The 27,416-nt window shown below is 51.7% G+C and overlaps 1 protein-coding gene across 2 annotated transcripts in view; it reads right to left on the reverse strand.

Moving 5' to 3' along the window:
* Window positions 1-4,873: 4,873 nt before the first annotated feature.
* SEC14L5 (SEC14 like lipid binding 5) overlaps window positions 4,874-27,416 on the reverse strand; it is a 52,492-nt gene continuing 29,949 nt past the window's right edge. For both annotated transcript variants that reach the window (XM_066382677.1, XM_066382676.1), the window contains 8 exons: window positions 25,676-25,764; window positions 25,503-25,573; window positions 23,873-24,044; window positions 21,025-21,159; window positions 19,714-19,848; window positions 19,110-19,343; window positions 17,257-17,417; window positions 4,874-6,894 (listed from right to left, as the gene is read on the reverse strand). In XM_066382677.1, the coding sequence (XP_066238774.1) occupies window positions 6,780-6,894; window positions 17,257-17,417; window positions 19,110-19,343; window positions 19,714-19,848; window positions 21,025-21,159; window positions 23,873-24,044; window positions 25,503-25,573; window positions 25,676-25,764 (1,112 nt within the window). In that variant the 3' untranslated portion in view covers window positions 4,874-6,779. The remainder of the gene's footprint in view (window positions 6,895-17,256; window positions 17,418-19,109; window positions 19,344-19,713; window positions 19,849-21,024; window positions 21,160-23,872; window positions 24,045-25,502; window positions 25,574-25,675; window positions 25,765-27,416) is intronic.

The following is a 27,416-nucleotide window of genomic DNA, read 5'->3' on the forward strand; positions in this document are numbered from 1 at the left end:
GGCTCAGAGATAGCCAGATGTCCCAGCCGGCCAGCCAGGGCTCCCCTCCCTCTCGGGACCTCTGATGGAACGAAACTCCGCAGGGATCATCCAGTGTCCAGGGCCACGTGGAGGAGGAAAGTGAAGCCAACATGGAGAATTGAACCGAGAGAAAGGGAACAGATGTCAGCTGAGCCCCTAGATTCAGCTGTACCTGTAGCCACTGTCATTCTTGGAGTTCCCAATTATGTGGGCCAGTAAATCCCCATTTTTGCTTGAGGCAGATTGTGTTAGATTCTTGGGTCTCTGGCAACCCACAAAGTCTGACACTCATAACGTGCCGTTCCAGGAGAGGCATAGTTTGGACTCGGGCATTTGCAGAGCTTAGATGGGCCATGGAACAAGAGGCAGGAGTATGTTCGAGATTCCAATACCTACCTTTGGTGTGGGGTGGGGGGACTGTGACACAAATATGCAAGGGCTAAAGTCCTCGAGCTTCAGGATTGCGGGCTGGAGCTTAATGTGACCTAGTTATGGCAGCGCGAGGGTGCCCTCCATGGTTCTGGTGGAATGTGGGAGTCCTGATGGCATGACACGGAACCCTAAGTACTCTGTGTGCTAGGCTGTTACCGTGGTGACACAGCTCAGCTGTTGGCATCTCTTTATAAAACTTTAGCATCAGGAAAGAGTCCAGAAAAAAGTTCCGATTCCGGAACCAACAGGTGGACAATGGAAACAATTCAAGTGCAATGCCACAGCTTTCAGTGGAGAAATCTTGGCACCAGAAACCTCCCAAGTCAGAGGTTTCAAATTGTGCTTTCTGGGGACCCACATTGCTCAGACACGCCCTGTGTGGCGGAGGCACCGAGGGGAAGGGAGAGGAAACGGGCTGGGGAGGAGCGTGCAAGCAGCAGACGCCTCTGACATCCCTGAGGGCCCCCAACTCCACTCCTTCTGGCTCTTCCCAGCTCCTCCAGGCCTGCCCAAGCTCCCACACCAGTGCCCTGAAAGCTCCCTCCGCAGAGGCCCTAGGGGTCCGCCTTGGATGCCAGCCCTGGCCCGGAGGAAGAACTGGTCCCAGAGGCAGTCCCTAGGGGACCCTCCATGTTCTGTTCTCTCCGACCCAAACCCCCGGGGGCTCCGGGGGCAGCACTTCTGTGGAAACAGACGTCAGCAGTGGCCTGCCTACCTGCCTACCTGCCCCAGGGAGCTCTGTCCTTCTCAACACCTGCCACACCCAGTCCGCTGGCTGTCCTTGGAGCACCCTCACACACAGTTCCACGGAAAGCTCGCAGGGCGGGAGTGAACGCGCTGTGACGCCGCACGCGGGGCTGCTTCCTCTCGCTCCATTACACGTGTTGGGCAGGGCTGGGTAACAGAGGCGGGTGGAGACAGGTGGCCCTAGTGCTGTCACACAAAGGAACCCACCTCCTCTGCTCCCCAAGTGACAGTCCTTGGCTTCCTGCTTCAAAACAAGGGAGACTTTTCAGAATCCCACTCATGTGGCAGCCAACATGCCTGCTGTATCCCAAGGCAGCTCCTGGGATGAACAGGTGTTGCCCGGGAAAGGGCCCCACCCCCTCCTGACATCAGGACTTGAGTAAAACCCCAGAACACAAGGCAGGGTAGCCCAGGAAGATGGGCGGCAGGCCTCGCACCTCCACCTGGATACCTGGTCAGTAGAACCCAGGAACCTACCCCCCGAGATCCCAAGTCAGCAGTGCTGAGTGGGCCCCAGGAACCTGCATTTAATACCATGGATAAACTGCACATATCTGGTATGTGCTGTATGCATACACGGAGGGTTGTACAGTGTCCGCCAAAATTCACGTCTACCCAGAACCTCCTTATTTGGAAGTAGGGTCTTTGCAGATATAATTAGTTAAGGACCTTGAGATGAAACCCTGGATTAGGGTGGGCCCTACATCTGATGAAGCGTATCCTAACAAGAAGAGGAAACACAAGGGAGAGGGCCATGGGAAGATGGAGGCAGAGATAGGAGCGATGTAACCACCAGCCCAGCAACAACAGGAACCACTGGAGCTGGAAGAGGCAGGCAGAATCCTCCCCTAGAGCCTGCTGACACTGATTTCAGACTTCTGGCCTCCAGAACTGGGAGAGAATCAATTTCTTTTGTTTTTAAGCCATCTAGTTTGTGATCATTTGTAACTGCATCCCCAGGAAACTAATACATCTGTGCTTTCTATATTAAAAATGTGCCCCCTGTCCTCTAGAACCAACTTACAACCCCTGAGGGTGATATAACCCTTGTTAAGAAGGCTCTATAGGCCCTGGCCGGTTGGCTCGGTGGTAGAGCGTCGGCCTGGTGTGCAGAAGTCCCGGGTTCGATTCCCGGCCAGGGCACACAGGAGAGGTGCCCACCTTCCTCTCTGTCTCTCTCTTCCCCTCCTGCAGCGAGGCTCCATTGGAGCAAAGATGGCCCAGGCGCTGGGGATGGCTCCTTGGCCTCTGCCCCAGGCGCTGGAGTGGCTCTGGTCTCGACAGAGCGATGCCCCGGAGGGGCAGAGCATTGCCCCCTGGTGGGCAGAGCGTCACCCCCTGGTGGGCGTGCCGGGTGGATCCCGGTCGGGCGCATGCGGGAGTCTGTCTGACTGTCTCTCCCCGTTTCCAGCTTCAGAAAAATACAAAAAAAAAAAAAAAAAAAAAGGCTCTATAGTCTTAGACAACAGTTGGGCAATTCTTTTTTTATATTTTTCATTGACTTTTTTCCTTTTTAGAGAGAGAGAAGAGAAATATCAGTTTGTTGTCCCACTTATTTATGCACTCATTGGTTGATTCTTGTTTGAGCCCCTGACTGGGGCTCAAACCCATAATCTTGGCGTATAGGGACGGTGCTCTCAGCAAATGAGCTACCCGACCAGGGTGGGTAATTCTTGAACAAGCCAAGGGAAACCTCCAGGGTTTCAGGAAGTAGACAGTAGAGGTATGTCCGCATCTGAAACACTTAATGCTTCCGGTTGGAGCAAATGATCAGGCCAAGAAACAGACTGTGTGGAAAAGAATTACACTTTTCTCATTAACAATTCATGTTCCAGGCAGGAAAATCCCAGGGAGTCCAGCATAGGAAAAAAGTCTCACACTCCCCTTATTTCAACCTGCGGAGAGCACAGTCCCTGGCTGGTTGAGGGAGACACCACTCCGAGTGGCGGTTCCACCTGAGAGGATCTGCCCAGGAAACACAAGCAACAACTGAAAGGGAATGTCAGAGGGAGATAATATTCGACACCTACTTTTCTCCAGATGCCTCCGGCGCTGAGCCTTCTGTCCCATGAAAAATAGTGGCAGGCATCCTTGGAAGGAGTGCACTGTCTTTGAATGAGAAGCATTTAATAACCAGAATAACCACTGACTTTTTGGTGAACTCGCTGGTGGGCTGTGGACGTCACAGCCACTCCTTCATCCCAGTACAACCCAATGGATGAGGTAGGCACTGCTGCCCCCATTTCACAGATGAGGGAACTGAGGCACAGAGAGGTTAAGTCACCTGCTGGAGGTTACACAGCTAAGTTTGAATCCCACTTTGTCTAAATTTCAAGACCCAGGCTCCTAAACTCAGGGTCTAGGCAGGTCCTATTATGAGTGTGTTGTTTCTGTCCTGGTCACAACAGGTGAATGAATAAACTGGAGAAAAAACCAAGCCAAGGAACTTCCAGCCTTGAGGCCGGGGACATTTAGAAGCCAAGATCTTGGCAGCCCTTCCTGGAATTTTTCATTCCAAGCTTCTCAAAGGTCAGAAGATGGCGTATTGACGGCCGATGTTCCCATGTGGGCCCCAGAGACCTTCAACACAAGAGAATTGTAGGAGACAGTGCTGTGGCCACCTGCTGCTTCTCTGGACAGCTCCCCTTGTGCTTGGGTGACTGGTACTCCCTCATCCCACTGTCACTTCTGGAGGGAACGTCCATCACAGAGCCCCAACCCCCGTGGCCAGTGCATCCACAGGGTGAGCATGCAGCTCATGCAGGGCCCATCCGAGCCCTCTGTGGGGTCTGAAATGGAATGAGCGTCTTGACCTTAGAGATGGTGAGCCCTGTGGTTGGTAGGTTAGGGGATGCTGGCAGCCACTTCCCACCGGAGAGAGGAGAGAGGAGAGACAAGGCCAGTGTGCAAAGAGAGGGAGAGCCAAGAGGCCTGGGTGAAGCTGGGGTGGGGGCGTTCTGAAGGGGAGAACTGAGTGGGCCTGAGGCCCCTTATTTCTCCTGTAAAACACCTGGACTGCTGACAGAAGACCCCCACCTCTGGAATCGGCAGACTCAGTTTCCAGTTATCAAAAGCCATTTCTAACCCTAAGTCAACGAAAGGCTTCTCCCCCTTCGCTGGGTGCTAGTCTTAGACAATAAGCATGTAGGGAGTGCTAGCGCAGCTTACCCCAAAATGCTTGTAGGGTAACACGTAGTTTTAAGAGGCAAGCTAGAAATTCATCTAAAGGTGGTTGACAGTATCACAAATGGCTCTCAGCAAGAAGTGCGTGGTAGCCCTGGCCGGTTGGCTCAGTGGTAGAGTGTCAGCCTGGCGTGCAGGAGTCCTGGGTTCGATTCCCGGTCAGGGCAAACAGGAGAAGCGCCCATCTGCTTCTCCACCCCTCCCCCTCTCCTTCCTCTCTGTCTCTCTCTTCCCCTCCTGCAGCCAAGGCTCCATTGGAGCAAAGTTGGCCCGGGCACTGAGAATGGCTCCATGGCCTCTGCCTCAGGCACTAGAATGGCTCTGGTTGCAACAGAGCAACACCCCAGATGGGCAGAACATCGCCCCCTGGTGGGCATGCCAGGTGGATCCCGGTCGGGCGCATGCGGGAGTCTGTCTGACTGCCTCCCCGTTTCCGTCTTCAGAAAAATACAAAAAAAAAAGAAGTGCGTGGTCACACGGGGCAATTCATTTTGAGAATGTCTCCAGTCTCCCTCATTCTCTTTCCTTCACATGCACGCACACACCTTGATGCAGGATGCGGGTTTAGATTTAGTTTCTATACCTGAAAAGCAAACGGAAACCTACAGAGGTAGACAAGTCTCCCTCTATGCAAGAAGAAGGGTGTCTCCTTCCCTCAGCTCTAGGTTTGGGGTTGGGGTTCGCATGGAAGTAAGCTTGTTCTTCTTGTCCCATCATGCCAAGCCTGCAGGGAAGCGACAATCCCCACAGTTATAAACCCACCCCTTGGGCAAGGCCCAGTGACTCTGGATGATGGCCCGAGACCACCCCAACTGTAAGTAAGGTTATGAGATAGAAGTAGCACGAGCCTCTCGGCTGCAGACGGGAGCCCTGGCTGCCTGCCAAGCCATTTCAGTGAGGCGGCTTGCCCGCAGACAAGGCAAGTGAGGTGACCTGGGCTAGGGGTGGATCTAATAGGGGTGGGACTGGCGTGGCCTTTGTGTGTCTGTTGCCTTTATGTGGCAATGGTGGCCCTGTTTTGCCAACACTACCAAATGCCTAAGGGAAGCCAGAAATTCCCAACTTTTAAATTGCTCTATAGGCAAAAAAAACCCACTAAAGACAGGCCAGATCAGACTGCAGGCTGCCACCTGGCAACTTATGACCTGACGTCTTTTTGGAGGCTCAGGAAAAAAAAAAAGAGAAATGTCCTCAGGCCCCAAGGGTGTACACATCTCTCCCATGCGGGAACTCGGGGAAAGTCTGTCAGTCCTGGAGTTGGTTCCAGGAGTCACATTTGACCCAGGGCAAAGTCAGAGCCTCCGTCCCACAGGAAAGTCCTGGTGCCAGGCTGAGCTCCTGTACCAGACATGCAGGCCCTCCCGGACTGGCCAGTTACCTGTGCCCGTGGATGGTGACCCTTTCTACGTGGGTCTCTACAGCTTACAACCAAAAAAAGTCATAATGAGCGAGCTCCCAGGAGAGAAAGGGACCTCCAGAGGAGTATAAAGACCCTGAACCGCGTCATCACTGCCTGACACTTAGCAGAAACATGCGCCTTCCCACCCTCTTCAAGTTAGGGGTGGTCAGGGTGAGGCCCTCCCAGCCAAGCGCTAGGAAAATGGATTTCAAATCCAGGGTGGGCTGCTCCCCACAGAAAGCAAAGCCTGTAGTGCATCTATCTGCTCACCGTACCTGCCTTGGTGAATATCTGCCATTTCTGCTTGCCCAGTAGTCTTTCCCTCTTCTCCTTAGAGGACCCCAATATGAGAGGCCCCTTGTGCTTTTTAGCCCTGGTTGTTGGCTCCAGGGACAAGCATGTGGTCCAGGCTGGCCAATCACAGCACCCTCCTCCCCACACAGTGATTGGTCCAGATTGGGCATAGGACCTTGCTGGCCAATCAGTGTTGTCCATTTCCCTGGCAACTGTAATTGGTTCCGGGACTAGCATGGAGCCCAGGCAGGCTGATTAGACTCAGTTCGGAGAGGTTGGAGAAACTTTGGGAGAAGGAAGTGCTCTTCTGGAGCTGAGCTGGGAGGAAAGAGGGGTGGAGCCTCGTGGCAATGGGGAAGGTACCTGAGAAGGAGGCCATCCCAGAAAAAGCAGAGGCAGAAAGAAAGAGCGGGGCTGAGCCTCATGACATCCCTGAGCTCCCAGACCAGGCAGACCTGAAAGTGGTCCACCCACTCCTTGGCTTTTCGTTGCCCAAAGCCCAAAGGACATGGTTCCGACTTAGAGGCTCCCACACGCAAGCCAGGAGCTGAATCATTGCTGTCAGCTTCAGACACCCCAACTCTGGCAGTGTCCAGACCCAAGCTGCAGCCCACGTGGTCCTGGGTCGCAGTGCAAGCTGGCTTCTGGTTGCAGACCCCTGACACGGTAGGCGAGTAGACGGCCCTGCAGGGCTCAGTCCTGGCTATCTGGAGACCAGGGAGCTGCTGTGGGACTGGCCGGAGGAGGCGGAGGAGGAGGTGGCAGCGCTGAGATGGGAGAAACGGCTGGTGCAGGACTCCAGGCTGGACATGGAGCCCCTGGGGAGGAAAGGCATAGCACAAATATGACCTTGCGGTGGAGACACAGACCTGGGGCTCACCCGCAGCAGTGGGAAGGCTGGGGCTGCTGCCAGTGAGCCCCCAGGGCTCTTTCCCCAGGGATGGTGAACACCCAGGTGCAGAGGGCAAGTGCAGAGGGCAAAGCAAGTGAGGCCAAGATGAGAAATGAAGCTCCACCCATTTCCCTGCCCCTGCACCCACAAGCAGAGCCCAACCTGCTACAAACCATTCCGGGCTTTCACTGAACGGGGTGGGGGGTGGCTAGCCTAGCCCAGGGTGGTCCCACAGCCTAGGAAGTCCCTAGCCCCTATCCCCACCCTCACCCCCTCCTTTCAGCTCCTCCAACACTCCTGTCTTGGGACATTTGTATGTCTGTGCCTCCTGCCAGAAGCCTTGCTCTCCGGCCCACTTTGTCTAATTAACTCCCACTCCAAACCTCAGAGTAGAACCGTCCAGAACTTTCTGTGATGACAGACGTATATCTGTTCTATCACAGCAGCCATTGGCCACGTGGGGCTACTGGGCACTCCAAATATGGCTATGGAGACCGAGGAATTGAATTTTTAATTTTATTTCATTCTAATAGCCAAGTTTAAAGTGCTGCCTGTGCCTGACCTGTGGTGGCGCAGTGTGATATAGCGCCGACTTGGAACACTGAGGCCACCGGTTTGAAATCCTGGGCTTGCCTGGTCAAGGCACATATGGGAGTTGATGCTTCCTGCTCCTCCCCCTTGTCTCTCTCTCTCTCTCTCTCTGTCTCTCTCTCTCTCTCTTTCTTTCTCTCTCTCTCTGAAAATTGAATAAATAAAGCCTTAAAAAATAAAATAAAGTGCTGCCTGTGGCTAGTAGCTTTTGGTTGAACAGTGCAGCTTTAGGGACTGGCTACTCAGTGTGGACTGGGGGCCAGCCCCAACCTGTCTTCTAGACCTTGTTGGAGCACACACTCTTGGGCTGCATTTTGACAAGCCCCAGAGGTGACTTGTGGGCACCAATGTCACTTCCCAGACACCTCCCCCACACCCCTTGCCCACCCTGTGCCAGGCCCCTTGCTGTGCATTCTGACAGCATCCTACGTTAAGACCTCCAGCACCTCCTGGCTGTGTGACCTCAGGATAAAGACCCCACGCTGGAATACCTTCAGGGCACACATCTGTGAATTATGTGGCCTCCTGCTCCACGACAGCAGACCCTGTCTGTCTGGCTCCCCCACCCCTCAGGGCCCAGCCAGGTGCCTGCCCACTGAGTGTGGCCAGAAAACAGCCTGTGAACTGGTTCTCCATGAGGCTGAGAAGGACAGAGCATGCAGGTTCCCCAACTGAGCCGACAGGCTGGGGAGCAGTGTCTAGCCCATTCCTCTGTGCCCACCCGCCGTCCTCTGATGCCTATGTCTGCATGTCTGAGTCCCTCTGGCCAAAACAGGCCACCTCCCAAAAAGGGACACACTAGCCCCCTGCCACACCATGGGACCCTACTTAGAGAAAAGATGGTGGCCCAGTGCTTCTCACGCTGGGCTGCTTGTGCCCTGAGGATCCTTGCAGCAATGCCTGGGAGGTGGGTCCAGATGCAACACCTTTCTGGAGCCTCCCTTTAATGCCATGGTGAGGAATTTAAAGCATTATTTTTAGTTTGATGTAGTCCCGTTCGTTTCTTTTTGCTTTTGTTTCCCTTGATGGAGGTAGCATATCCAAAAAGATATTGCTAAGACCAATCAATGTCAAAGAGTTTACTAAGAATATAGCCTGACCAGGCGGTGGCGCAGGGGATAGAGCGTCGGACTGGGATGCAGAGGACCCAGGTTCGAGACCCCGAGGTCGCCAGCTTGAGCGCGGGCTCATCTGGTTTGAGCAAAAGCCTACCAGCTTGAACCCAAGGTCGCTGGCTCCAGCAAGGGGCTACTCAGTGTGCTGAAGGCCCGCGGTCAAGGCACATATGAGAAAGCAATCAATGAACAACTAAGGTGTTGCAATGCGCAATGAAAAACTAATGATTGATGCTTCTCATCTCTCTCCGTTCCTGTCTGTCTGTCCCTGTCTATCCCTCTCTCTGACTCACTCTCTGTCTCTGTAAAATATAAAAAAATAAAAAAAATAAGTTTACTAAAAATATAAAATAAAGTTTTTTTAAAAGGGTTTACTATGTTTTCTTCTAATTTTATGGTTTCAGGACTTACAGTTAAATCTTTCATCCATTTTGAGTTTTTGTACATAGTGTAAGAGCGGCCATTTCACCTTTTTCAGGTCTGTCCGGTATTCCCAATATCACTCATTAAAGGGACTGGCACTGCTCCATTGTATATTCTTACCTCCTTTGTCATAGATTAATTGACCATATAAGCAAAGGCTTATTTCTGGGCTCTATATTCCATTCCATTGTTCTATGTGTCTATTTTTATGCCAGTACCATGCTGTTTTGATTTGTACAGCCTTTAGTATAGTTTGAAATTAGACAGCATGCCTGACCTGTGGTGGTGCAGTGGATAAAGCGTCGACCTGGAAATGCTGAGGTCGCCGGTTCAAAACCCTGGGCTTGCCTGGTCAAGGCACATATGGGAGTTGATGCTTCCAGCTCCTCCCCTCTTCTCTCTCTCTGTCTCTCTCTCTCTCTCTCTCTTAGTCTCTCTCTCTCTCCTCTCTAAAAATGAATAAATAAAATAAAAAATACTTAATATGTCCATTTGTAAAAAAAAAAAAAAAAAAAAGAAATTAGACAGCATGGTACCTCCAACTTTGTTCTTCTTTCTCAAGATGGTGTTGGCTATTTTGAGGTCTTTTGTGGTTCCATATAAATTTTAGGATTATTTGTTCTAGTTATGAGAAGAATGCCATTGGTACTTTGACGGGGTTTGCATTGGATCTATAGATTACTATAGTTAGTATGAATATTTTAACAATATTAATCCCCAGTCCATGAGCATGGTATATCCTTCCATTTATTTGTGTTCTCTTTAATTTTTTTTTTAATGTTCTACAGTGTTTAGAGTATAAGTATTTCACCTCATTAGTTAAATTTATTCCTAGTAGGTCTTTTATGTTCTTTGGGTGTGATTGTAAGTGGGGTTGTTTTCTTAACTACTTCTGACTGTTCATTATTGTATATAGAAACACAATAGATTTTTGCATATTGATTTTGTATCCTGCAACTTTACTGAATTCATTTATCCTAATAATTTTTTTAGTGGAATCTTTAGGGTTTTTATATATAGTATCATGTCATCTGCAAATAGTGACAGTTTTACTTCTTCCTTTTTAATTCAGATGCCTTTTATTTCTCTGTCTTATCTGATTGCTATGGCTAGGACTTACAATACTATACTGAATAAAAGTGGTAAGAGTAGGTAGGCATCCTTGTCTTATCTCTGATCTTAGGGGAAAGGCTTTCTGCTTTTCACAACTGGATATTTGTCATTTATAGCCTTTATTATGTTGGGGTATATTCCCTCTATATTCCCTTTGTTGAGTTTTTATCATAAATAGAAGTTGAATTTTCACAAATGTTTTTCTTCATCTATTGTGGTGATCATATGATTTTTATCCTGGTTTCATTTTTTTAATGTTTATTTTATTGATTTTAGAAAGAGAGGAAGGAGGAGGGACAGGAACATCTATCCATTCCTGTATGTGCTCTGACCAGGGATTGAACCAGTAACTTATGTACTTAAAGATGGTCCTCTAACCAACTAAGCCATCCAGCCAGGGCTATCCTTGGTTTATTGATGTAGTGTATCAGATTGATTGTTTTGTGAACCATCCTTGTGTGCCTGGAATAAATCCCACTTGATCATGGTGTATGATCCTTTGAATTTGGTTTGCTAATATTCTGTTAAGAATTTTTGCATATATGTTCATCAGGAATATTGTCATATAGTTTTATTTTTATTTATTTGTGTTGGTTTCTTTTTGTAGTGTCTTTGTCTGGTTTTGGTATCAAGGTAATGTTGGCTTTGTAGAAGCCAACTTTAGAAGTGTTCTTTCCTCTTCAATTTTTAAAAAAAAAATTGAGAGAGATAGGTATTACTTCTTCTGTAAATGTTTGATAGAATTCACCGTTTGGTCCTGAACTTTCATTTGTTGAGGGTTTGTTGTTGTTGTTATTGCTTATATTTTGTTGCTAGTAATTGGTCTATTCAGATTTTCTGTTTCTTCCTGGTTCAGTCTTGGAAGATTGCATGTTTCTATCCATTTCTTCTAAGTTGTGTAGTTTGTTGGCATATAATTGTTCATAATATTCTTGAATGATTCTTTATATTTTGTGGGGTTGGTTTTAACTTCTCATTCATTTCTGAATTTATTTATTTGGGCTCTCATTTTTCTTCTTGCTGAATCTGGCTAAAGTTTTGTCAATTTTATATATCTTTTCATATTTTTGTCTCTATTTTGTTTATTCCTGCTCTGATCTTTATTCTTTTCTTCTATTTATTTTGGGTTTTGTTTGTACTTTTTCTAGTTCCCATTTGCACTTGAAAAGAATGTATATTCTGCAGTATTGGAATGAAATGTTTTATAATTATCAATTAAGTCAATCTGGTCGAATGTGATATTTAAGGCCATTGTTTCCTTATTGATTTTCTGTCTGAATGACCTATTGATGTAAGTGGGATATTAAATCCCTTACTATTATTGTATTACTGTCAATTTCTCCCTTAATGTCTATTAATATTTGCTTTATATATTTAGGTGCTCCTATGTTGGGTGAGTAAATATTTATGATTTTTATATCCACTTCTTTGACTCCTTTATCATTATGTAATGTGCTTCTTTGTCTCTTTTAGGTCTTTGTGTTTTCTTTGTTGTTTTTGTCTGTTTGTTTTTTGTATTTTTCCAAAGTTAGAAGCGGGGAGGCAGTCAGACAGCCTCCTGCATGCGCCCAACCCGGATCCACCCAGCATGCCCACCAGGGGGCGATGCTCTGCCCATCTGGGGCATTGCTATGTTGCAGTCAGAGCCATTCTAGCTCCTGAGGCAGAGGCCATGGAGCCGTCCTAGTGCCCAGGACAACTCTGCTCCAGTGGAACCCTGGCTGTGGGAGGGGAAGAGAAAGATAGAGAGGAAAGAGAGGGGGAAGGGTGGAGAAGCAGATGGGTGCTTCTCTCGTGTGCCCTGACCAGGAATTGAACCCAGGACTTCCACATGCCAGGCTGACGCTCTACCGCTAGCCAATTGGCCAGGGCCTAGTCTTCATTTTTAAGTCTACTTTGTCTGATACGAGTATTGCTGCCCCAGCTTTCTTTTCATTTCTATTTTTATGGAATATCTTTTTGTATCCCTTCACTTTTAGTCTGTGTGTGTCTTTTAACTGAAGTGAGTCCCTTGTAGGCAGCATACAAATAGGTCTTGTTTTTTTATTCATTCTGCTACCCTATGTCTTTTTTTTTTTTTTTTATAAGCTGGAAAGGGGGAGAGACAGTCGGACAGACTCCTGCATGCGCCCGACCAGGATCCACCCGGCACGCCCACCAGGGACGACGCTCTGCCCACCAGGGGGCGATGCTCTGCCCCTCCGGGGCGTCGCTCGGCCGCGACCAGAGCCACTCTAGCGCCTGGGGCAGAGGCCAAGGAGCCATCCCCAGCGCCCGAGCTGTCTTTGCTCCAATGGAGCCTTGGCTGCAGGAGGGGAAGAGAGAGACAGAGAGGAAGGAGGGGGCGGGGGTGGAGAAGCAAATGGGCGCTTCTCCTATGTGCCCTGGCCGGGAATCGAACCTGGGTCCCTCGCACGCCAGGCCGACGCTCTACCGCTGAGCCAACCGGCCAGGGCTACCCTATGTCTTTAAAAAAATTTTTTTAAATGTTTATTTCATTGATTTTAGAGAGAGAAAGGGAGAGAAAGAGAGACAGGAACATCAATCTGTTCCTCTATGTGCCCTGACCAGGAATTGAACTGGCAACCTCGGTGCTTTGGGACAATGCTCTACCAACTGAGCTATCCAGCCAGGGCCATACTATGTCTTTTGATTCAAGTATTTAGTCCATGTACATTTAAAGTAATTGTTTATAGATATGTATTTATTGCTATTTTGTTCAACTTTTGTTGTTTTTGTAATTTTTCTCTGTTCCTTTCTTCTTCTCTTGATCATTTTCCTTTTGGTTGGCTGGTTTTCTTAAGTCTTTTGTTTGGATTCATTTCTGTTTAATTTTTGTGTATTTTTATTAGGTTTTGGGTTTGTGGTTACCATATGGTCATATAAATCAAATCCATTTATATCCATCTAAAAGTACTACATTTTTAGTCTCCACTCTCCACTTTGTTTTTGATGTCATATTTGAGATCTTTCTCTTTTGTGTGTTCCCAACTATTTATCATAGTTATAATTAATTTTGCTACTTTTGTCTTTTAACCTTCATACTAACCTTTTTTTTTTTCCATACTAACCTTTTAAGTGGTTGATATGCTTTGTTTATTATATATCTGCCATTACCTGTAACATTTCTTTTTCATGTATTTTCTTATTTCTGGTCATAGCCTTTTATTTTCTGCTTAAAGACACTTGAATATTTCTTGTAAAGCTTCAGTTTTTTGTCTAGGAAACTATCTCTTCTTCAGTTCTGAATGGTAACCTGCTGGGTAGAGTATTCTAGGTGATAGGTTCCTTTATTTCAGCAACTTAAAATTATCCTGCCAGTTCCTTGTGGCCTGTAAGGTTTCTGCTGAGAAATCGGCTAATAGCCTTACCAGGTTTCCCTTGTATGTGAATAGTTGTTTACCCCTTCCTGCCTTCAAGACTATCTCTTATCTTTAACTTCTGCCGTTTTAATTACAATACGTCTTTGGTGTGGGCCTCCTTGGGTTCATCTTGTTTGGAACTTTCTGTGCTTCCTGGACCTAGATGTCTGTTTCCTTCTCCAGATTAGGAAAGTTTTCAACCTTTATTTCTTCAGATAGACTTCCTGCCCCTTTCTCTCTCTTCTCCTGCTGGGATTCCCTATAATATGAATTTTAATATGTTAGAGATTGTGCCAGAGGTCCCACAAGTCACCTTTGTTTCTCTTATTCTTTTTTTATTTTTTTTCTGCCTTTCTGACTGGGTTATTTCTACTATTCTATCTTCTAGGTCAGTGGTCCCCAACCTTTTTTGGGCCACGGACCGGTTTAATGTCAGAAAATATTTTCACGGACCGGCCTTTAGGGTGGGACGGATAAATGTATCACGTGACCGAGACAAGCGTCAAGAGTGAGTCTTAGTCAGATGTAACAGAGGGCATCTGGTCATTTTTTAAAAATAAAACATCGTTCAGACTTAAATATAAATAAAACGGAGCCCTGGCCGGTTGGCTCAGCGGTAGAGCGTCGGCCTAGCGTGCGGAGGACCCGGGTTCGATTCCCGGCCAGGGCACACAGGAGAAGCGCCCATTTGCTTCTCCACCCCTCCGCCGCGCTTTCCCTCTCTGTCTCTCTCTTCCCCTCCTGCAGCCGAGGCTCCATTGGAGCAAAGATGGCCCGGGCGCTGGGGATGGCTCTGTGGCCTCTGCCCCAGGTGCTAGAGTGGCTCTGGTCGCAACATGGCGACGCCCAGGATGGGCAGAGCATCGCCCCCTGGTGGGCAGAGCGTCGCCCCTGGTGGGCGTGCCGGGTGGATCCTGGTCGGGCGCATGCGGGAGTCTGTCTGACTGTCTCTCCCTGTTTCCAGCTTCAGAAAAATGAAAAAAAAAAATAAATAAATAAATAAATAAATAAATAAAATGGAAATAATGTAAGTTATTTATTCTTCCTCTGCAGACCGGTACCAAATGGCCCACGGACCGGTACCGTTCCGTGGCCCAGGGGTTGGGGACCACTGTTCTAGGTCACTAAATCATATTTTTTTTTTCATGATCTAATCTGATGTTGATTCATTACAATAGATTTTAAATTTCAGTTATTGTGTTCTTCGACTCTGATTGGTTCTTTATTATATTTTCTTTCTCTTTATTGAACTTCTGAGTTCCTCTGTTCTACTCTCAAGTTGGGTGAGAATCCTTATGACCATTTCCTTGAATTATCAGGCAAATTACTTATCTCTGCTTCATTAGGGTTTTTTCCATTTTTTCTTGTTTGTTCATTTGTAACATATTCCTCTGTCTTCTCATTGTGTTTGAATTTTTGTGTTTGTTCCTGTGAATTGGATGAGATAGCCATCTCTCCCCATCTTGAAAAAGTGACCTCTGTGCAGATTGTGTGCTGGGTAGGTTTGGCAGGCCACTTGGAGCTGGGGTAGGTGCATGCAGTGCCTGTGGTGCTTGATTGGTGGGAGGAGCAGGCTGGACAAGGTGGCCCCTTGTGCGCATGCGTGTGTGGTGGCTCCCTGTTGGTCTGGCTATCTGCAGCTAGAATGGGAGGTCCAAGTGGGGCAGCCCTGTGCATATGCTGCTGTGCCCTGCAGTCCCCCAGGAGCAAGCTCCAGAGGGGGTGGTGCCCTGCTGTTCCATTTGTCCATGGCAGGGGCAGGGCTCGGGCTAGGCAGCCCAATGCACGTGCACCAGAGTGCCCTGTGGGAACTACCAGAACGAGCTCCCCAGATGGGGCTCCCAGTGTGCACATGTGTGCATGGTAGCACCCTGCTGAACCAGGTCCCTATGGCTGGAGTGGGGTCTGGGCTGGGAAGCCCAGTGGACGCACAATACAGCATCCTGCATGAGCTGGCTCCAGGCAGGACAGCCGGTGTGTGTGGCAGGGCCATGCTGATCTTCCGCACGTGGGCCACAGCACCCTGTTGGCCCTGCTGAAGGAAGCTCCAGGGCAGGAGAGCGGTGTGTGTGTGGCAGGGCCATGCTGATCTTCCGCACGTGGGCCACAGCACCCTGTTGGCCCTGCTGAAGGAAGCTCCAGGGCAGGAGAGCGGTGTGTGTGTGGCAGGGCCATGCTGATCTTCCGCACTTGGGCCACAGCACCCTGTCGGCCCTGCATGAGCTGGCTCCAGGCAGGACAGCCGGTGTGTGTGTGGCAGGGCCATGCTGATCTTCCGCACGTGGGCCACAGCACCCTGTCGGCCCTGCATGAGCTGGCTCCAGGCAGGACAGCCGGTGTGTGTGTGGCAGGGCCATGCTGATCTTCCGCACGTGGGCCACAGCACCCTGTCGGCCCTGCATGAGCTGGCTCCAGGGCAGGAGAGCGGTGTGTGTGTGGCAGGGCCATGCTGATCTTCCGCACGTGGGCCACAGCACCCTGTTGGCCCTGCATGAGCTGGCTCCAGGCAGGACAGCTGGTGTGTGTGGCAGGGCCATGCTGATCTTCCGCACGTGGGCCACAGCACCCTGTTGGCCCTGCATGAGCTGGCTCCAGGCAGGACAGCCGGTGTGTGTGTGTGGCAGGGCCATGCTGATCTTCCGCACGTGGGCCACAGCACCCTGTTGGCCCTGCTAAAGGACGCTCCAGGGCAGGATGGCCTGAAATGCTCAGCAGCGCCCTTGCCTCGTGGCTTAACCAGAACACCTGGAGAGAGCTCCCTCCTGGGCTATCCAGGTGGAGGGGAAATGTAAACAATGGCGCACACCAGCACCTCCAATCTGGAAGAGTTCCCTCTGACCTTGTGGTCCCCCAACCTCCATGCGGTCTCTCTTCCTTTCTTCTGCTGTGCAGGAGCTGTGCAAGCAGCCCTCAGTTGTCTGTCAGGAGAAATTGCTCTAAAAGTAGGTGCTTTTCCAGGGTGTCATGGGAGGTGGTGAGTTCAGCATCCTCCTACGCCATCATCTTGGACCCACCTCTAAAGCGTTATTTTTAGACAGAGACTTACAGCTATTTCATGAAGCAGAATGCAAAGTCACACTCACATCTGAAAGATACAACGCAAGGCCTTAGAGAAGCCTCCTGCTCTAACTCCTCACCCTCTGCTTTATTTCTGCTACGTTGTGCTTACTGAATGCCCCGGTGAAGGGTAGGCTTCTTCCACCATTCTATCCTCGTGACAGCCCACCCACAACGCTGGGGCTCCAGTGGTCCCATTTAACAGAGAGGAAGTCTGAGGCTGAAAGAGGGGAAATGTCTCCCCCAAGGTCACACAGCAACCAGAAAGTGCACGTGGTCTTAACCACTAGATTCCCTGTCTCTCTGAAAGTACCATTTGGGAGGCTCTAGTCTAGACGGTTCTAGAACATTCCAAATCCTGTCTTATGGAATGCTAGGCGTGAGGGGAGGTCCAGCTAGCAGGACCTCAGGCTCCCCCATCGGTTCTGCAGCTGAGGCAGAGTTTAGATAGAGTGTCCACTTCTCACACTAAGGGGGCTGAACCACCGGAAATTTTTAACAGGGGCCAGTGCCCCACCCCTGGAGAAGCCCAGAGGCAAGTAGGAGAGGTGAATGCAGCGCCCCCGCCTGGCCTGGAGGGAGCAGGGGCCCAGCCTGCCCGGGGCCCCCTCTCCCAGCCCCTCCTACCTGAAGTCCTCCGACGCCAGCACCTCATAGTAGTAGAGGAGTTTGCACCTGGGGCCAGGACTGTGCAGAGCTGTCAGGACGTCCTCCACCACACCGCCAGGGGGCGCGTGCATGTGCCACTGGAGCAGGTAGATGCCAGGCCACCGGGTCACGTGGGAGCCCTGCAATGGCAGCCATGCCTGAGGCGCTAGTTCTCCTGGGGACAGAGCCCCTTCTAAACCAGCCCGCCTGTAAGTCCTTCCTCCAAGAGCCTCCCAAAGCCATCCTTGCTCCCCGCCCACTGTTACCCCCCATCCCTGGCAGCTGAGCACCTCTCTCTGAACCTGGGGGAGGGGGTCAAGGCCCGGCAGGTGCGGCAGTGGGACAGCAGAGGTGTGGTTGGCTAACAGCCTGGATTTTGTTGCGCTTTTGTTCTGTGAAGCAGGTTTTACACACTGAGTTCTGGAGAGGGGTTTGGGAGGGGTGCTCGCAGGTAGCTAGTTTGCTGAGAACCCGGAGAGAAGGAGAAAGGGGTGTTGGCTGTTATAAGAAGAGCAGCTTAGGGACACTTGAAACCACGTTAACACAATAAATTAAAAACTAAAAAGATAAAAATAAGTAAAAACGAAATAATAAGAGCAACTTCAGGGAAGGGCTGGGATGTTCAATGGCACCCCAACAGGGTGCTGGTGCCCTATACTTCTCCAAGGAGCCTCAGTCAGGCAGTGCTCGCCAGTGCTGTGTGCACGTGTGGATGTGTGTGTGAGAGAGAGAAAGCAAGTGTATGTGTGCATGCGTGTGTCTGTAGGTGCACGGATGTGTGAATGTGTGTGGACATGCATGTGTGAATGCATGTGTGAGCACTGTACATGTTTGCGTTGTGTGGGGCACGTGTATGTGGGGGTGTGTGTGTGAGAGCACATGTGTACATGTGTGTGCGTGTGTGTGTGCACATATGAGTGGGTATGTGTTTGGGGCCTGTGATGCCTGACCGGCAAGCACTGGCTCCCGGAGGATGTGAGGTCAGCAGGGTAGCCGCGTTTGGAGCCATGTCTGCGCTGTGTTCCCAGACCTGCAGTGTCTGTGCAGGACCGGCTCTGGAACTTGACTGTGCATCAGAGATCACTGGGGGGAGGGGAGGGGGGAGGGGAAGGGGGAAAGGAGGGGGAGGGGAGGGAGGGGGAGGGGAGGGGGAGGGAGAGGGGGAGGGGAGGGGGAGGGAGGGGGAGGGGAGGGAGGGGGAGGGGAGGGGAGGGGGAGGGGGAGGGGGAGGGACAGGGGGAGGGGAACGGGGAGGGGAAGGGGGAGGGGAGGGGGAGGGGGAGGGGAGGGGAGGGGGAGGGGAGGGGAGGGGGAAGGGGAGGGGAGGGGAAGGGGGAGGGGGAGGGGGAAGGGGAGGGGGAGGGGAGGGGGAGGGGGAGGGGAGGGGGAGGGAGAGGGGGAGGGGAGGGGGAGGGGAGGGAGGGGGAGGGGAGGGGAGGGGAGGGAAAGGGGAGGGGAGGGGGAGGGAGAGGGGGAGGGAGAGGGGGAGGGGAGGGAGGGGGAGGGGAGGGGAGGGAAAGGGGAGGAGGAAGGGGAGGGGGAGAGGGAGGGGGAGGGGGAGGGTACAGGCCCCAGGCCCCACATCCCGCGGTGCTGAGTCACCCTGCCAGGCTTAGGGCCTGGACATCTGCATCTCTGACACAAGTCTCAGAGGATCCTGAAGGTCTGGGGCCTGGATCTGCCTGGATCTGCCCTCGTCCTCCACTGTCACACAGGCTCCCTGAGGCCGAGAGCTGGTCCTGTTTGTCCACTGCGGTGCCCCCAGAACCCGGGCACACAGTCAGCACTCAGTCCTGAGTGATGAGTGAATAAATGAACCGAGGAAGTCGAACCTGGATGCTTTCCCCCTCCCGGCAGACGAGGGGGGCCTCCACGCGGCTGTAATCCGTGCCCAGGGCCCAGCCTTTGTCCATCAGTCGCCCGCTGGCCCTGGCCCCGGCCCCAAGCTCCTGGGAGCCCGGCTTGGCTGCCTGCTTGGTGTAGCATAGGCTGAACACCACGTCCCCTCGCAGGATGTCGAAGTCCCAGGTGATGACTGACTCCCCCTCCAAAATCTCCACCATGACCTGCAGGGGGACAGGTGAGGTCTGAGAACGGACCCTCCATCTATCTATAAAATGCCTGATGTCCCCCCTGCCTTGGGGGCCGGCCCACAGCCACTGACTGGCAGACAAGAGGGTACGAGAGGCTCTCGGCCACTCTATGGGGCTCTGCAGGCCCAGCGCTCCCCACAGGTCAGCCCGGCTCAGACAGCCTCTGGCCTGAGATTCGTGCCTGTGTCCACCTTGCCCACACCCCTCACACAGGTTCCTCCTGAGAGCTTGCCCTCAGCACATCGCGAGCACGAGAACCCTTGTTTCAGTCTCTGCTCTGGGGGACCCTGACCTACGATGACACCCCAGCCCAGGGGGCCCTCCCAGGCTGCGGCCCCAGCACCTCATGGGGGGCCCCGCGGAGCACGCTGGCCGACTGGTAGGTCTCTCTCCACTGGCGCAGCTGGTCTGCATGCTCCTGTTCCTCTTCCATCAGATAGAGGGACTTGGGGACCAGCCCTCCTTCGGGGACATTACACTACAGGACGAAGACAACGGTGGCGGGTCAGGGCCCAGCCAGGCCTGGCTGACCCACAGAAGGATGCTCTGTGACCCCTGAGACCACACTTACCACAGTGATCTCTTAGTGAGCTGGGCACCGGGCTTCCTTGACCCCGTTTACCCCCAGAACCACAACAGTGCAGTGGGAACGACCACTCCCATTTCACAGAGGAGGAAAACGGAGGCTCGGAGAAGTAAGGCAGGAGAAGTGGCTGAGCCAGGGCACAGACCCGTGTTCTCGGGCTCTCAGGAGCGTGTTCCTTACTGCTGTGCTGGCCATGCAGGCCCGTCGGCTAAATATAAGCCGTGCATATGTCTCATGACAAATGGATACAGTGGGCAAGCTTGGCAAAATTCCTAGGAAATCTGTTTGTTTGTTTGTTTGTTTTTATCAGGAAATCCTCTAAGCATGCTGTTTAGTACAGTATTTCTGTTAGGGAAGGGAGAGGAGCCTACCCTCCCACAGCCAGATGACCAGCTGTGACCAGGGTCCCCCCTGCCTGTCATCTCACACCCCCCCCCCGAGGGGCAACTGGAGGGGGCGAGGGCTACGTCCCCTGGAAGCAGTTGCCCAATCATCCCACGCCCAGGGGTTGTGAGTTGGGGATAAATCCCGTGGGTACACTGATTCTGGGGTCCAGACCTCTAGGACGATTGAGTCACATCCCCCTGTAGCAGAGGGTGCAAACTCTGGCTGTATCCTAGCAACCTAGACTGGGTTGGCGAACACAGGATGGGTTAGAATCAAAGGACTGGCCTGGTCTCTGGACTTCTGGAAACTCTGCCTCACTCACTTCGTTTGAAAGAACCAAGGTAAGGCTGCCCTCCTCCAGAGGGGAGTCGCCTTTGGCGAAGCTTCTAAAACAAGCCCTGAGCCCTGGCCGGGTAGCCCAGTTGGTGAAAGCATTGTCTTGATACACCAAGATTATGGGTTCAATCCCTAGTCAGGGAACATAGAAGAATCAACCAATGATGTCATGAATAAGTGGAGCAACAAATCAATGTTTCTCTCTCTCTCTCTCTCTCTCTCTCTCTCTCTCTCTAAAAATCAATCAAACCAGCCCCGCCCCAGCACTCCCTGGGTGCTTCAAGGCCACAAACTACCCCCTCCTCGAGCCTCCCTCCCCTCACCCCCCACCCCCGGCAGCCTCACCAGGCACTCTCCCCCGAGGAAGTCGGGGATCACTTCTTTATCCAGGTAGTCGACCAGGCCTCCGGAGCCCTGGTAATTGCTGCCACTGTAGATGAGGAACTTCTGCCTGGTGTTCTCGTTGATGAAGGGGCTGATCTGAAATGCGGGAGGTGAGGCAAGATGGACAGTTGTTTCGTTATTGTGGTATAATTCACATCCCTTAGAATTAACCATATTAAAGGGGACGATTCAGTGGCTCTTAGCTCATTCACTGTGTTGTGCAACCATCACCTATATCTAATTCCAAGACATCTTCATCTCCCCAAAAGGACGCCCCACACCCATTAGCACTTACTCCCCCTCTGCAGCCAGACCCCAGAAACCACCAATCTGCTTTCCGTCTCTATAGTTTTGCCTGTTCTGGACATTTTGTATAAACGGGTGGTATGATCCAAGGCCTTTTGTGACTGGCTTCTTGCATTTAGCATAATGTTTGCGTGATGCATCCATGTTTAGCATTATCGGGGCTTCCCTTTCATGACTGAAGACTGTTCACTGTCTGGATGACCATGTTTTGATTATCCCAGATGGATTTCAACATCGAGCTCTAAGCTGCATGTTGATTGGGTTTTCACAACATCCTCATGCTGTTGTGGTGTCTGATTCAGTGACTAGGTGGGGAGGGAAAGAGGGATGGGGGGGAGGGAGGGAGGGAAGTGGGGAGGGAGGAGGCACTCAGCATGGCAGGACACAAGCCAATTCAGCGAGGAATGCTACAGGCAAAAAACCAGTTGGGAAGTAGGATCCCACCTCTGTGGCCACTCCTTCAGCCACCCCTCCCAGGAGGCAGTCCCCTGGTCCACCTAGTGAGGTCAGGGGATGGGAGCAGCAGCAGGAGATGGGAGAGAGTGCTTCTGGGGCACTGACATGAGAGGGAGATTTCACTGGCATCCCCCGCCCTCACCCCTGTTCTAGCTCTTATGGCTCTGGTAGCAAGCCTGACCCCTCCTCTTGTCCGTCTGGTGCTGGGGTGGTTAGAGCTCACTGCCGTGGCTGGTCTCCATCCTGCCCACACCTCTGCAAGGGCTTCTTCACGTCATCCTACCCCTGCATTTGCGCCATCTGGGTGAACCTTCCTTCCAGCCAGGAACCCACTGACTGGCTTCCACCCCCACCCAACGTACACCCTCTTAGGAAATCTCCAGATAGCAGAAGGAACACAGTGTCTACAAAGATCAGGATATTTTGGGGTAGAAAGCTTTAGTACCAGGTCCTGCCTGTCCCTCCCACAGCTCCTGTTCCCCGGGCCAGCTCTGTTTTAGTCGCAGAAGCCAGAGAACTTTCTGCCCCAGAAGTCTGCTTACACCGACTCCTGCTGACAGTGCTCCAGGGCTCCCTGCTGCCCCAGTGCAAGGTCCTATCATCATCGCCACATCCTGGACTCGACAGACAGGTGCTGGTCCCTGAGCATCTATCATCTCAGCCTCCTCAGGCCGCGGGCCAGCCGTTTTGCTCCTTTTTGCTCCAGCCCCTGGGCTGGTTTTTCAGTTCCTCCAAAGCGCAGCCCTGCCTCCAGGCCCTTGCCTGTGCTGCGCAGGTGGCCTGCCACACCCTCCCTTCTGCCCTTCCCTGCATGACTCCTGCTCCTTCCTGGGGTCTCAGCCTCACACTGCCTTCTCAGTGGAGCCGCCCTCAGTTTCCCAATCTGAATTATCCTCCTGTATCAAGCCCTACCTGGCTTAGTCTCCCCAAGAACCCCGAACGTCCTCATGCCCTGTCACAGGGAACCATGAAGCATTTACCTGTGTGGGGTTCTCTGGTTTCTCTCTCCCCACCCCATGACAGCGGGCAGGAGATAGTGGCTGGCTGGTGCACTCTGAATCCCCAGGGCCTAGAAACAGGCCTGGCACATAGTAGGTGCTTAGTAAAACATTGAGTCCATTTAACTTCCAACTCTTGAATCTCTATCCTGATCAAACGTGTACTTACAGCTCAGGCTTTTGTGGGCACTGAAAACACACGTGTGCGCGCACGCGCGCGCGCATACACACACACACACACACACACACACACCCCGGCACTAGGTAAATGCTAACCCTGACTCTAGAATTGAAGGAGCCTGGTACTGCCCTGGCCCACGGACCAGCAGCAAGGCCCGGGGGCTGTGGTTCTCAACTGCAAGTGACAGCCTGTCAGGGGTTGTGAGATCAACTTAGTACATCGTGCCTAGCCTATCTGCGTGTGCGTGTATGAATTGTGCATGTGTGGGGTTGCAAGATAAAGTGTATTTCTGTGGGTCGTGGGCAAAATGTTTCACTATCCCTATAGCACAGGGTGCCAGCACTCCTCGGAACCAGCTCCTGGGAGTCCCAGGAAGCCTGTACAGCTGAGTGTGACTCTAGTGCCCACGGAGCAGGACAAAGGATACATAAAATGTGCTCTGTCCTACAGTGGACTGTTATTCAGACATAAAAAGAAAGAAAGGACTGAGATGCACTCCAGTGTGGATGAACCTGAAATCATGATGTGAAAGAAATCAGACGCAAAACACTGCATCTTGTTTGAGTCCATTTATATGAAATATCTAGAATATGTAAATCCACAGAGACAGAAGGTAGGTTCACAGTTGCCAGGAGCTAGGGGGAAGGAGGAGAGGAGTGACTGCTAACCGGTACAGTGTTTCCTTTTGGGATGATGAGAATGTTCTAGAATTAAGTAGCGGTGATGGTTGCACAACCGGAGAGTGTACTAAAAACCCCTGAATTGTGCACTTTAAACGTCACGGGTATGAGTTAGAAGAAGTGACAGAGGACAAGCAAGCAGGGCAGCTCGCAGAGGGACCCCTCGCATCTCAGGCCCCTGCTCTTACCAGCGTCCAGAGCACCGGGAAGACGCGGGGGGCGCGCACGATGAGCAGCCGGCCCAGGGTCTCCGGGTAGTTGTCCTCGACCACCTCAATCATCCGCAGCAGGGCCTTCACCCCTGGCCGCCACAGGTGCCGCATGTTGAGCCCCTCCAGGTCCACCAGGCAGGTCCAGGAGCTGCAGCAGACACCAGTCCCCTCACTCCACCTTGCTCTGCCACCTTGGAGGGCCCCCGGCACCCTCCACAGGGCCCCAGGGGCTGACGGCCAGGGAAGGACAGAGAGGCTCCATGAAGCAGGGCTGGTCACAGAAGGGGCAGGGGACATAGGAGACACCCGTGGGTCCTGCCATCATGGTGAGGCAAAGGGGCTCAGAGTGTGGACTCTGAGGCTGAGCACCCAAGTTCAAGGGTCCCCTGCATCCCCAGGGGCTGTGTGACATGGGCAACTTCTTCCACATCAGGACAGTAGTGATAACAGTAGCAGTCCCCAGCTCAAGCAACTGTTACTAGGATTAAATGAGAGGGACTATGTAGAAGTCTTCACAAGGACAGAGACCTAGTGCCCACGCAGTAAAAGCTAGTTATTACTACTGACGACAAAATGGAGCATAAATGCTACGAGCACACACACTCCTGGGCTCAAATCCCAGCTTTGCCATCTGCTGTGTGGCCTTGACCAAGTTACTCAACCTCTCTGTGCCCCCATTTCATTAGTACTAATTCATTAGGAAAATGACCGTCTTACTGCTGTGTTAGTCCCTGGGAGCCCCTCCATCCCAGCTTCGTTCCCTTCGCCCCGCCATAGCTCTGTGAGGAGCCCCATTGTGACACCCTGTCATCTGAGCCATCTGGGATCAATTCTGCTTCTGGCCAGGACCCTGACTGATTGATTTCCCACCCCCACCTTAGTATATGTTCCCTTAGGAAAGCACCACCCAGCAAAGGAACAAAATTTTCACAAAGCTCAGGATAGTTTGGGATAAAAGCTTCAGTAGAAAACGATCTTCTTTCCCGGGTCTGCGGTAAGGATAACAGGGGTCAAGGTGCTCAGAAGCACGCCTACTATGTAGTAAGTTCTATATGCACGTTTGTATTATATCTTGACGGTTACTGTTTTTGATAATCCATAGAGAAACCCTAGAACTAGTGGTACTGTTCCTACTTCACAGACGGGAAAAGGTGCAGCGCCTTTGCTGGCGATGCCACTGTGAGCACGGGCGTGGGAAACCAGGCGCAGGCGCAGACGTTCGGGGAGTCAGAGAAGAGCGGTGGGTCCCCGGATGTGCCAGGACGGCTGCGAGTCTGCATGCCGCATGCCGGGGAAACAGAGTCAAGGCGGAGCTTGGGGTGAGGAGGTGGCCCCAAAGACCACGAGGAGGAGGGACGGCGTGAGCCTGAGCCAGACAGGAACGGGTTCGAATCCCAGCTCTGCCACTCACCCGCTGAGCCACCTTGGAGGAGCGTCACTACTTTGGGCCTCAGTTTCCCCTTCCATCGAGAACAGGGACAATACAGGCCTTGCCTCACGGGATCATTATGAAAATTAAGCGCAGACAGGGCTGTGAAGCGCCAGGCTTAGCGGACCTTGGCTGTTTTTACTACTCAGGGGCGTTTGTCCCTGGCGGGGTTCTTGCCTGATGGGACGGCCAAACTGTTTGGTGTTCCCTTCACACCTCTTCTGTCCTTCCTCATTGACAGAAAGAACCTGGAGGGGAGAGCGTGCGCTGGTGAACATTCACTTGGCTCCTCCCCCACAGGGACCGCCCCACCCTCCACCCCGGGGGGTCCTGGAAGGGGGCTGACTCACATGCTGCAGCAGTGCCTCCTCCCCCACAGCCTTCATCAGGCCTTTGGTGTCCATGTGGCCCAGGCGCAGGATGTACAGGGGGCGGCCATCTTTGCAAAGAGAGGAGAGGGAACGCTGGTCAGAGGGCAGGGCAGGGCCCTGATGAGAACTTACCCTCCTCGGGGAAGAAGGCGCCAGGCTGTGGCTCAGCGGGGCCCAGGCCACCCATTACTGCCTGTTCCTAAGAGGGGCTGACACCACTTACGGTGGAAGAAACAACACACAGGTGAAAACCCATGGGTTAACCCCATAAAGGAAACTGGGTGAGAGGCACATGGGGATTTGCCCTATGATCTTAGCAACTATTCTGAAAACCCAAAGCTGTTCTAACATTAAACATTTAGTTAAAAACTTTTTTAAAAAGAGGCTATGACCGATGTGATGAAGGACCATTCCTGGTCCTGTCAGCCAAAGCAAACAGAACAATGAGGAACGATACCCTAACACAGTCGATTCTTGTTCCTTGCCTTAGCTGTTCCGTAAAATGACCTTGAACACTGACTGAATTAGTGAACGTGGGACCACTGCAAGCCTCCAGGCAGAACATTTCTGTCAACTGATCAAAAACACATCTTGTTTTCTGTTCCTATTTAAGGACGCCTTATTTCTTATAGTATGTATGGTTGATTCAGTGACATTGAGCCCCAGCAGCGCTTTATAACGCGTATCTGAAAAAATCTGATCTAACACATGCCTTTTCTCCGCAAGGCACATCACAGCCTTCCTGTACTTAGAAACACCGGACAGCACTTCTGCACCATGCTGGGGGACTGTTGTAAGCAGCAAAATCACCCACCAAAAGCACAAAAATGAAAAAATATATATATGGCACTAGGGTAGACTGCAAAAAGAACACCTGTTCGCAGTATGAGAGCTGAAACAGGAGGCAGGAAGACATCTCGTTCCACCTCAGCTGCGGACACGCAGGGCGGGACATTCAGATTTTTTTGCCACTCTGCATATGTCCATGAGTAACTACAAAAGCTTCCTGAGTATTGACTTGGGGACTACAAATAAATTGTAGTGGGGAGGCAAATTCACAACTATGTAATACACAGATAATGAGGATGACCCTCTAGCCAAAGAAAGTGTCCTGGCCAGTTCAGGAGGGTCAAGCATTGGCTCTGATCAACACACAGCTGACTCTTGAACAGCATGGGTTTGAACTGCGCGGGTTCATTTATGTGGATTGTTTTCAATAAATGTACAATCAGCCCTCCATATCTCTGGGTTTTACACCCATGGATTCAACCAACAGCAGATCAGCGGTCCGCTATTGGGCATCTGTGATGCAGAGGGCCGGCTGTATGCATTGTTCTACTCCATTTTATGTAAGGGACATGAGCATCTGCTGATTTTGGTACCCTCAGGGGGATTCAAAAGGATAACTGTAGTTAAGTTTTTAGGGAGTCAAAAGTTATATGAGGATTTTCAACTGTGTGCGGGGGGTTGGCACCCCTAACCCCCACATTGTTCAAGAGTCAACTATGAGCCTGACCAGGCGGTGGCACAGTGGATAGAGCGTTGGACTGGGATGTGGAAGACCCAGGTTCGAGACCCCAAGGTCTCCAGCTTGAGCGCGGGCTCATCTGGTTTGAGCAAAGCTCACCAGCTTGGACCCAAGGTCGCTGGCTCGAGCAAGGGTTACTCAGTCTGCTGAAGGCCTGGGGTCAAGGCACATATGAGAAAGCAATCAATGAAC

Source organism: Saccopteryx leptura, chromosome 4 (assembly GCF_036850995.1).
Source record: "Saccopteryx leptura isolate mSacLep1 chromosome 4, mSacLep1_pri_phased_curated, whole genome shotgun sequence".
Taxonomy (NCBI): domain Eukaryota; kingdom Metazoa; phylum Chordata; class Mammalia; order Chiroptera; family Emballonuridae; genus Saccopteryx; species Saccopteryx leptura.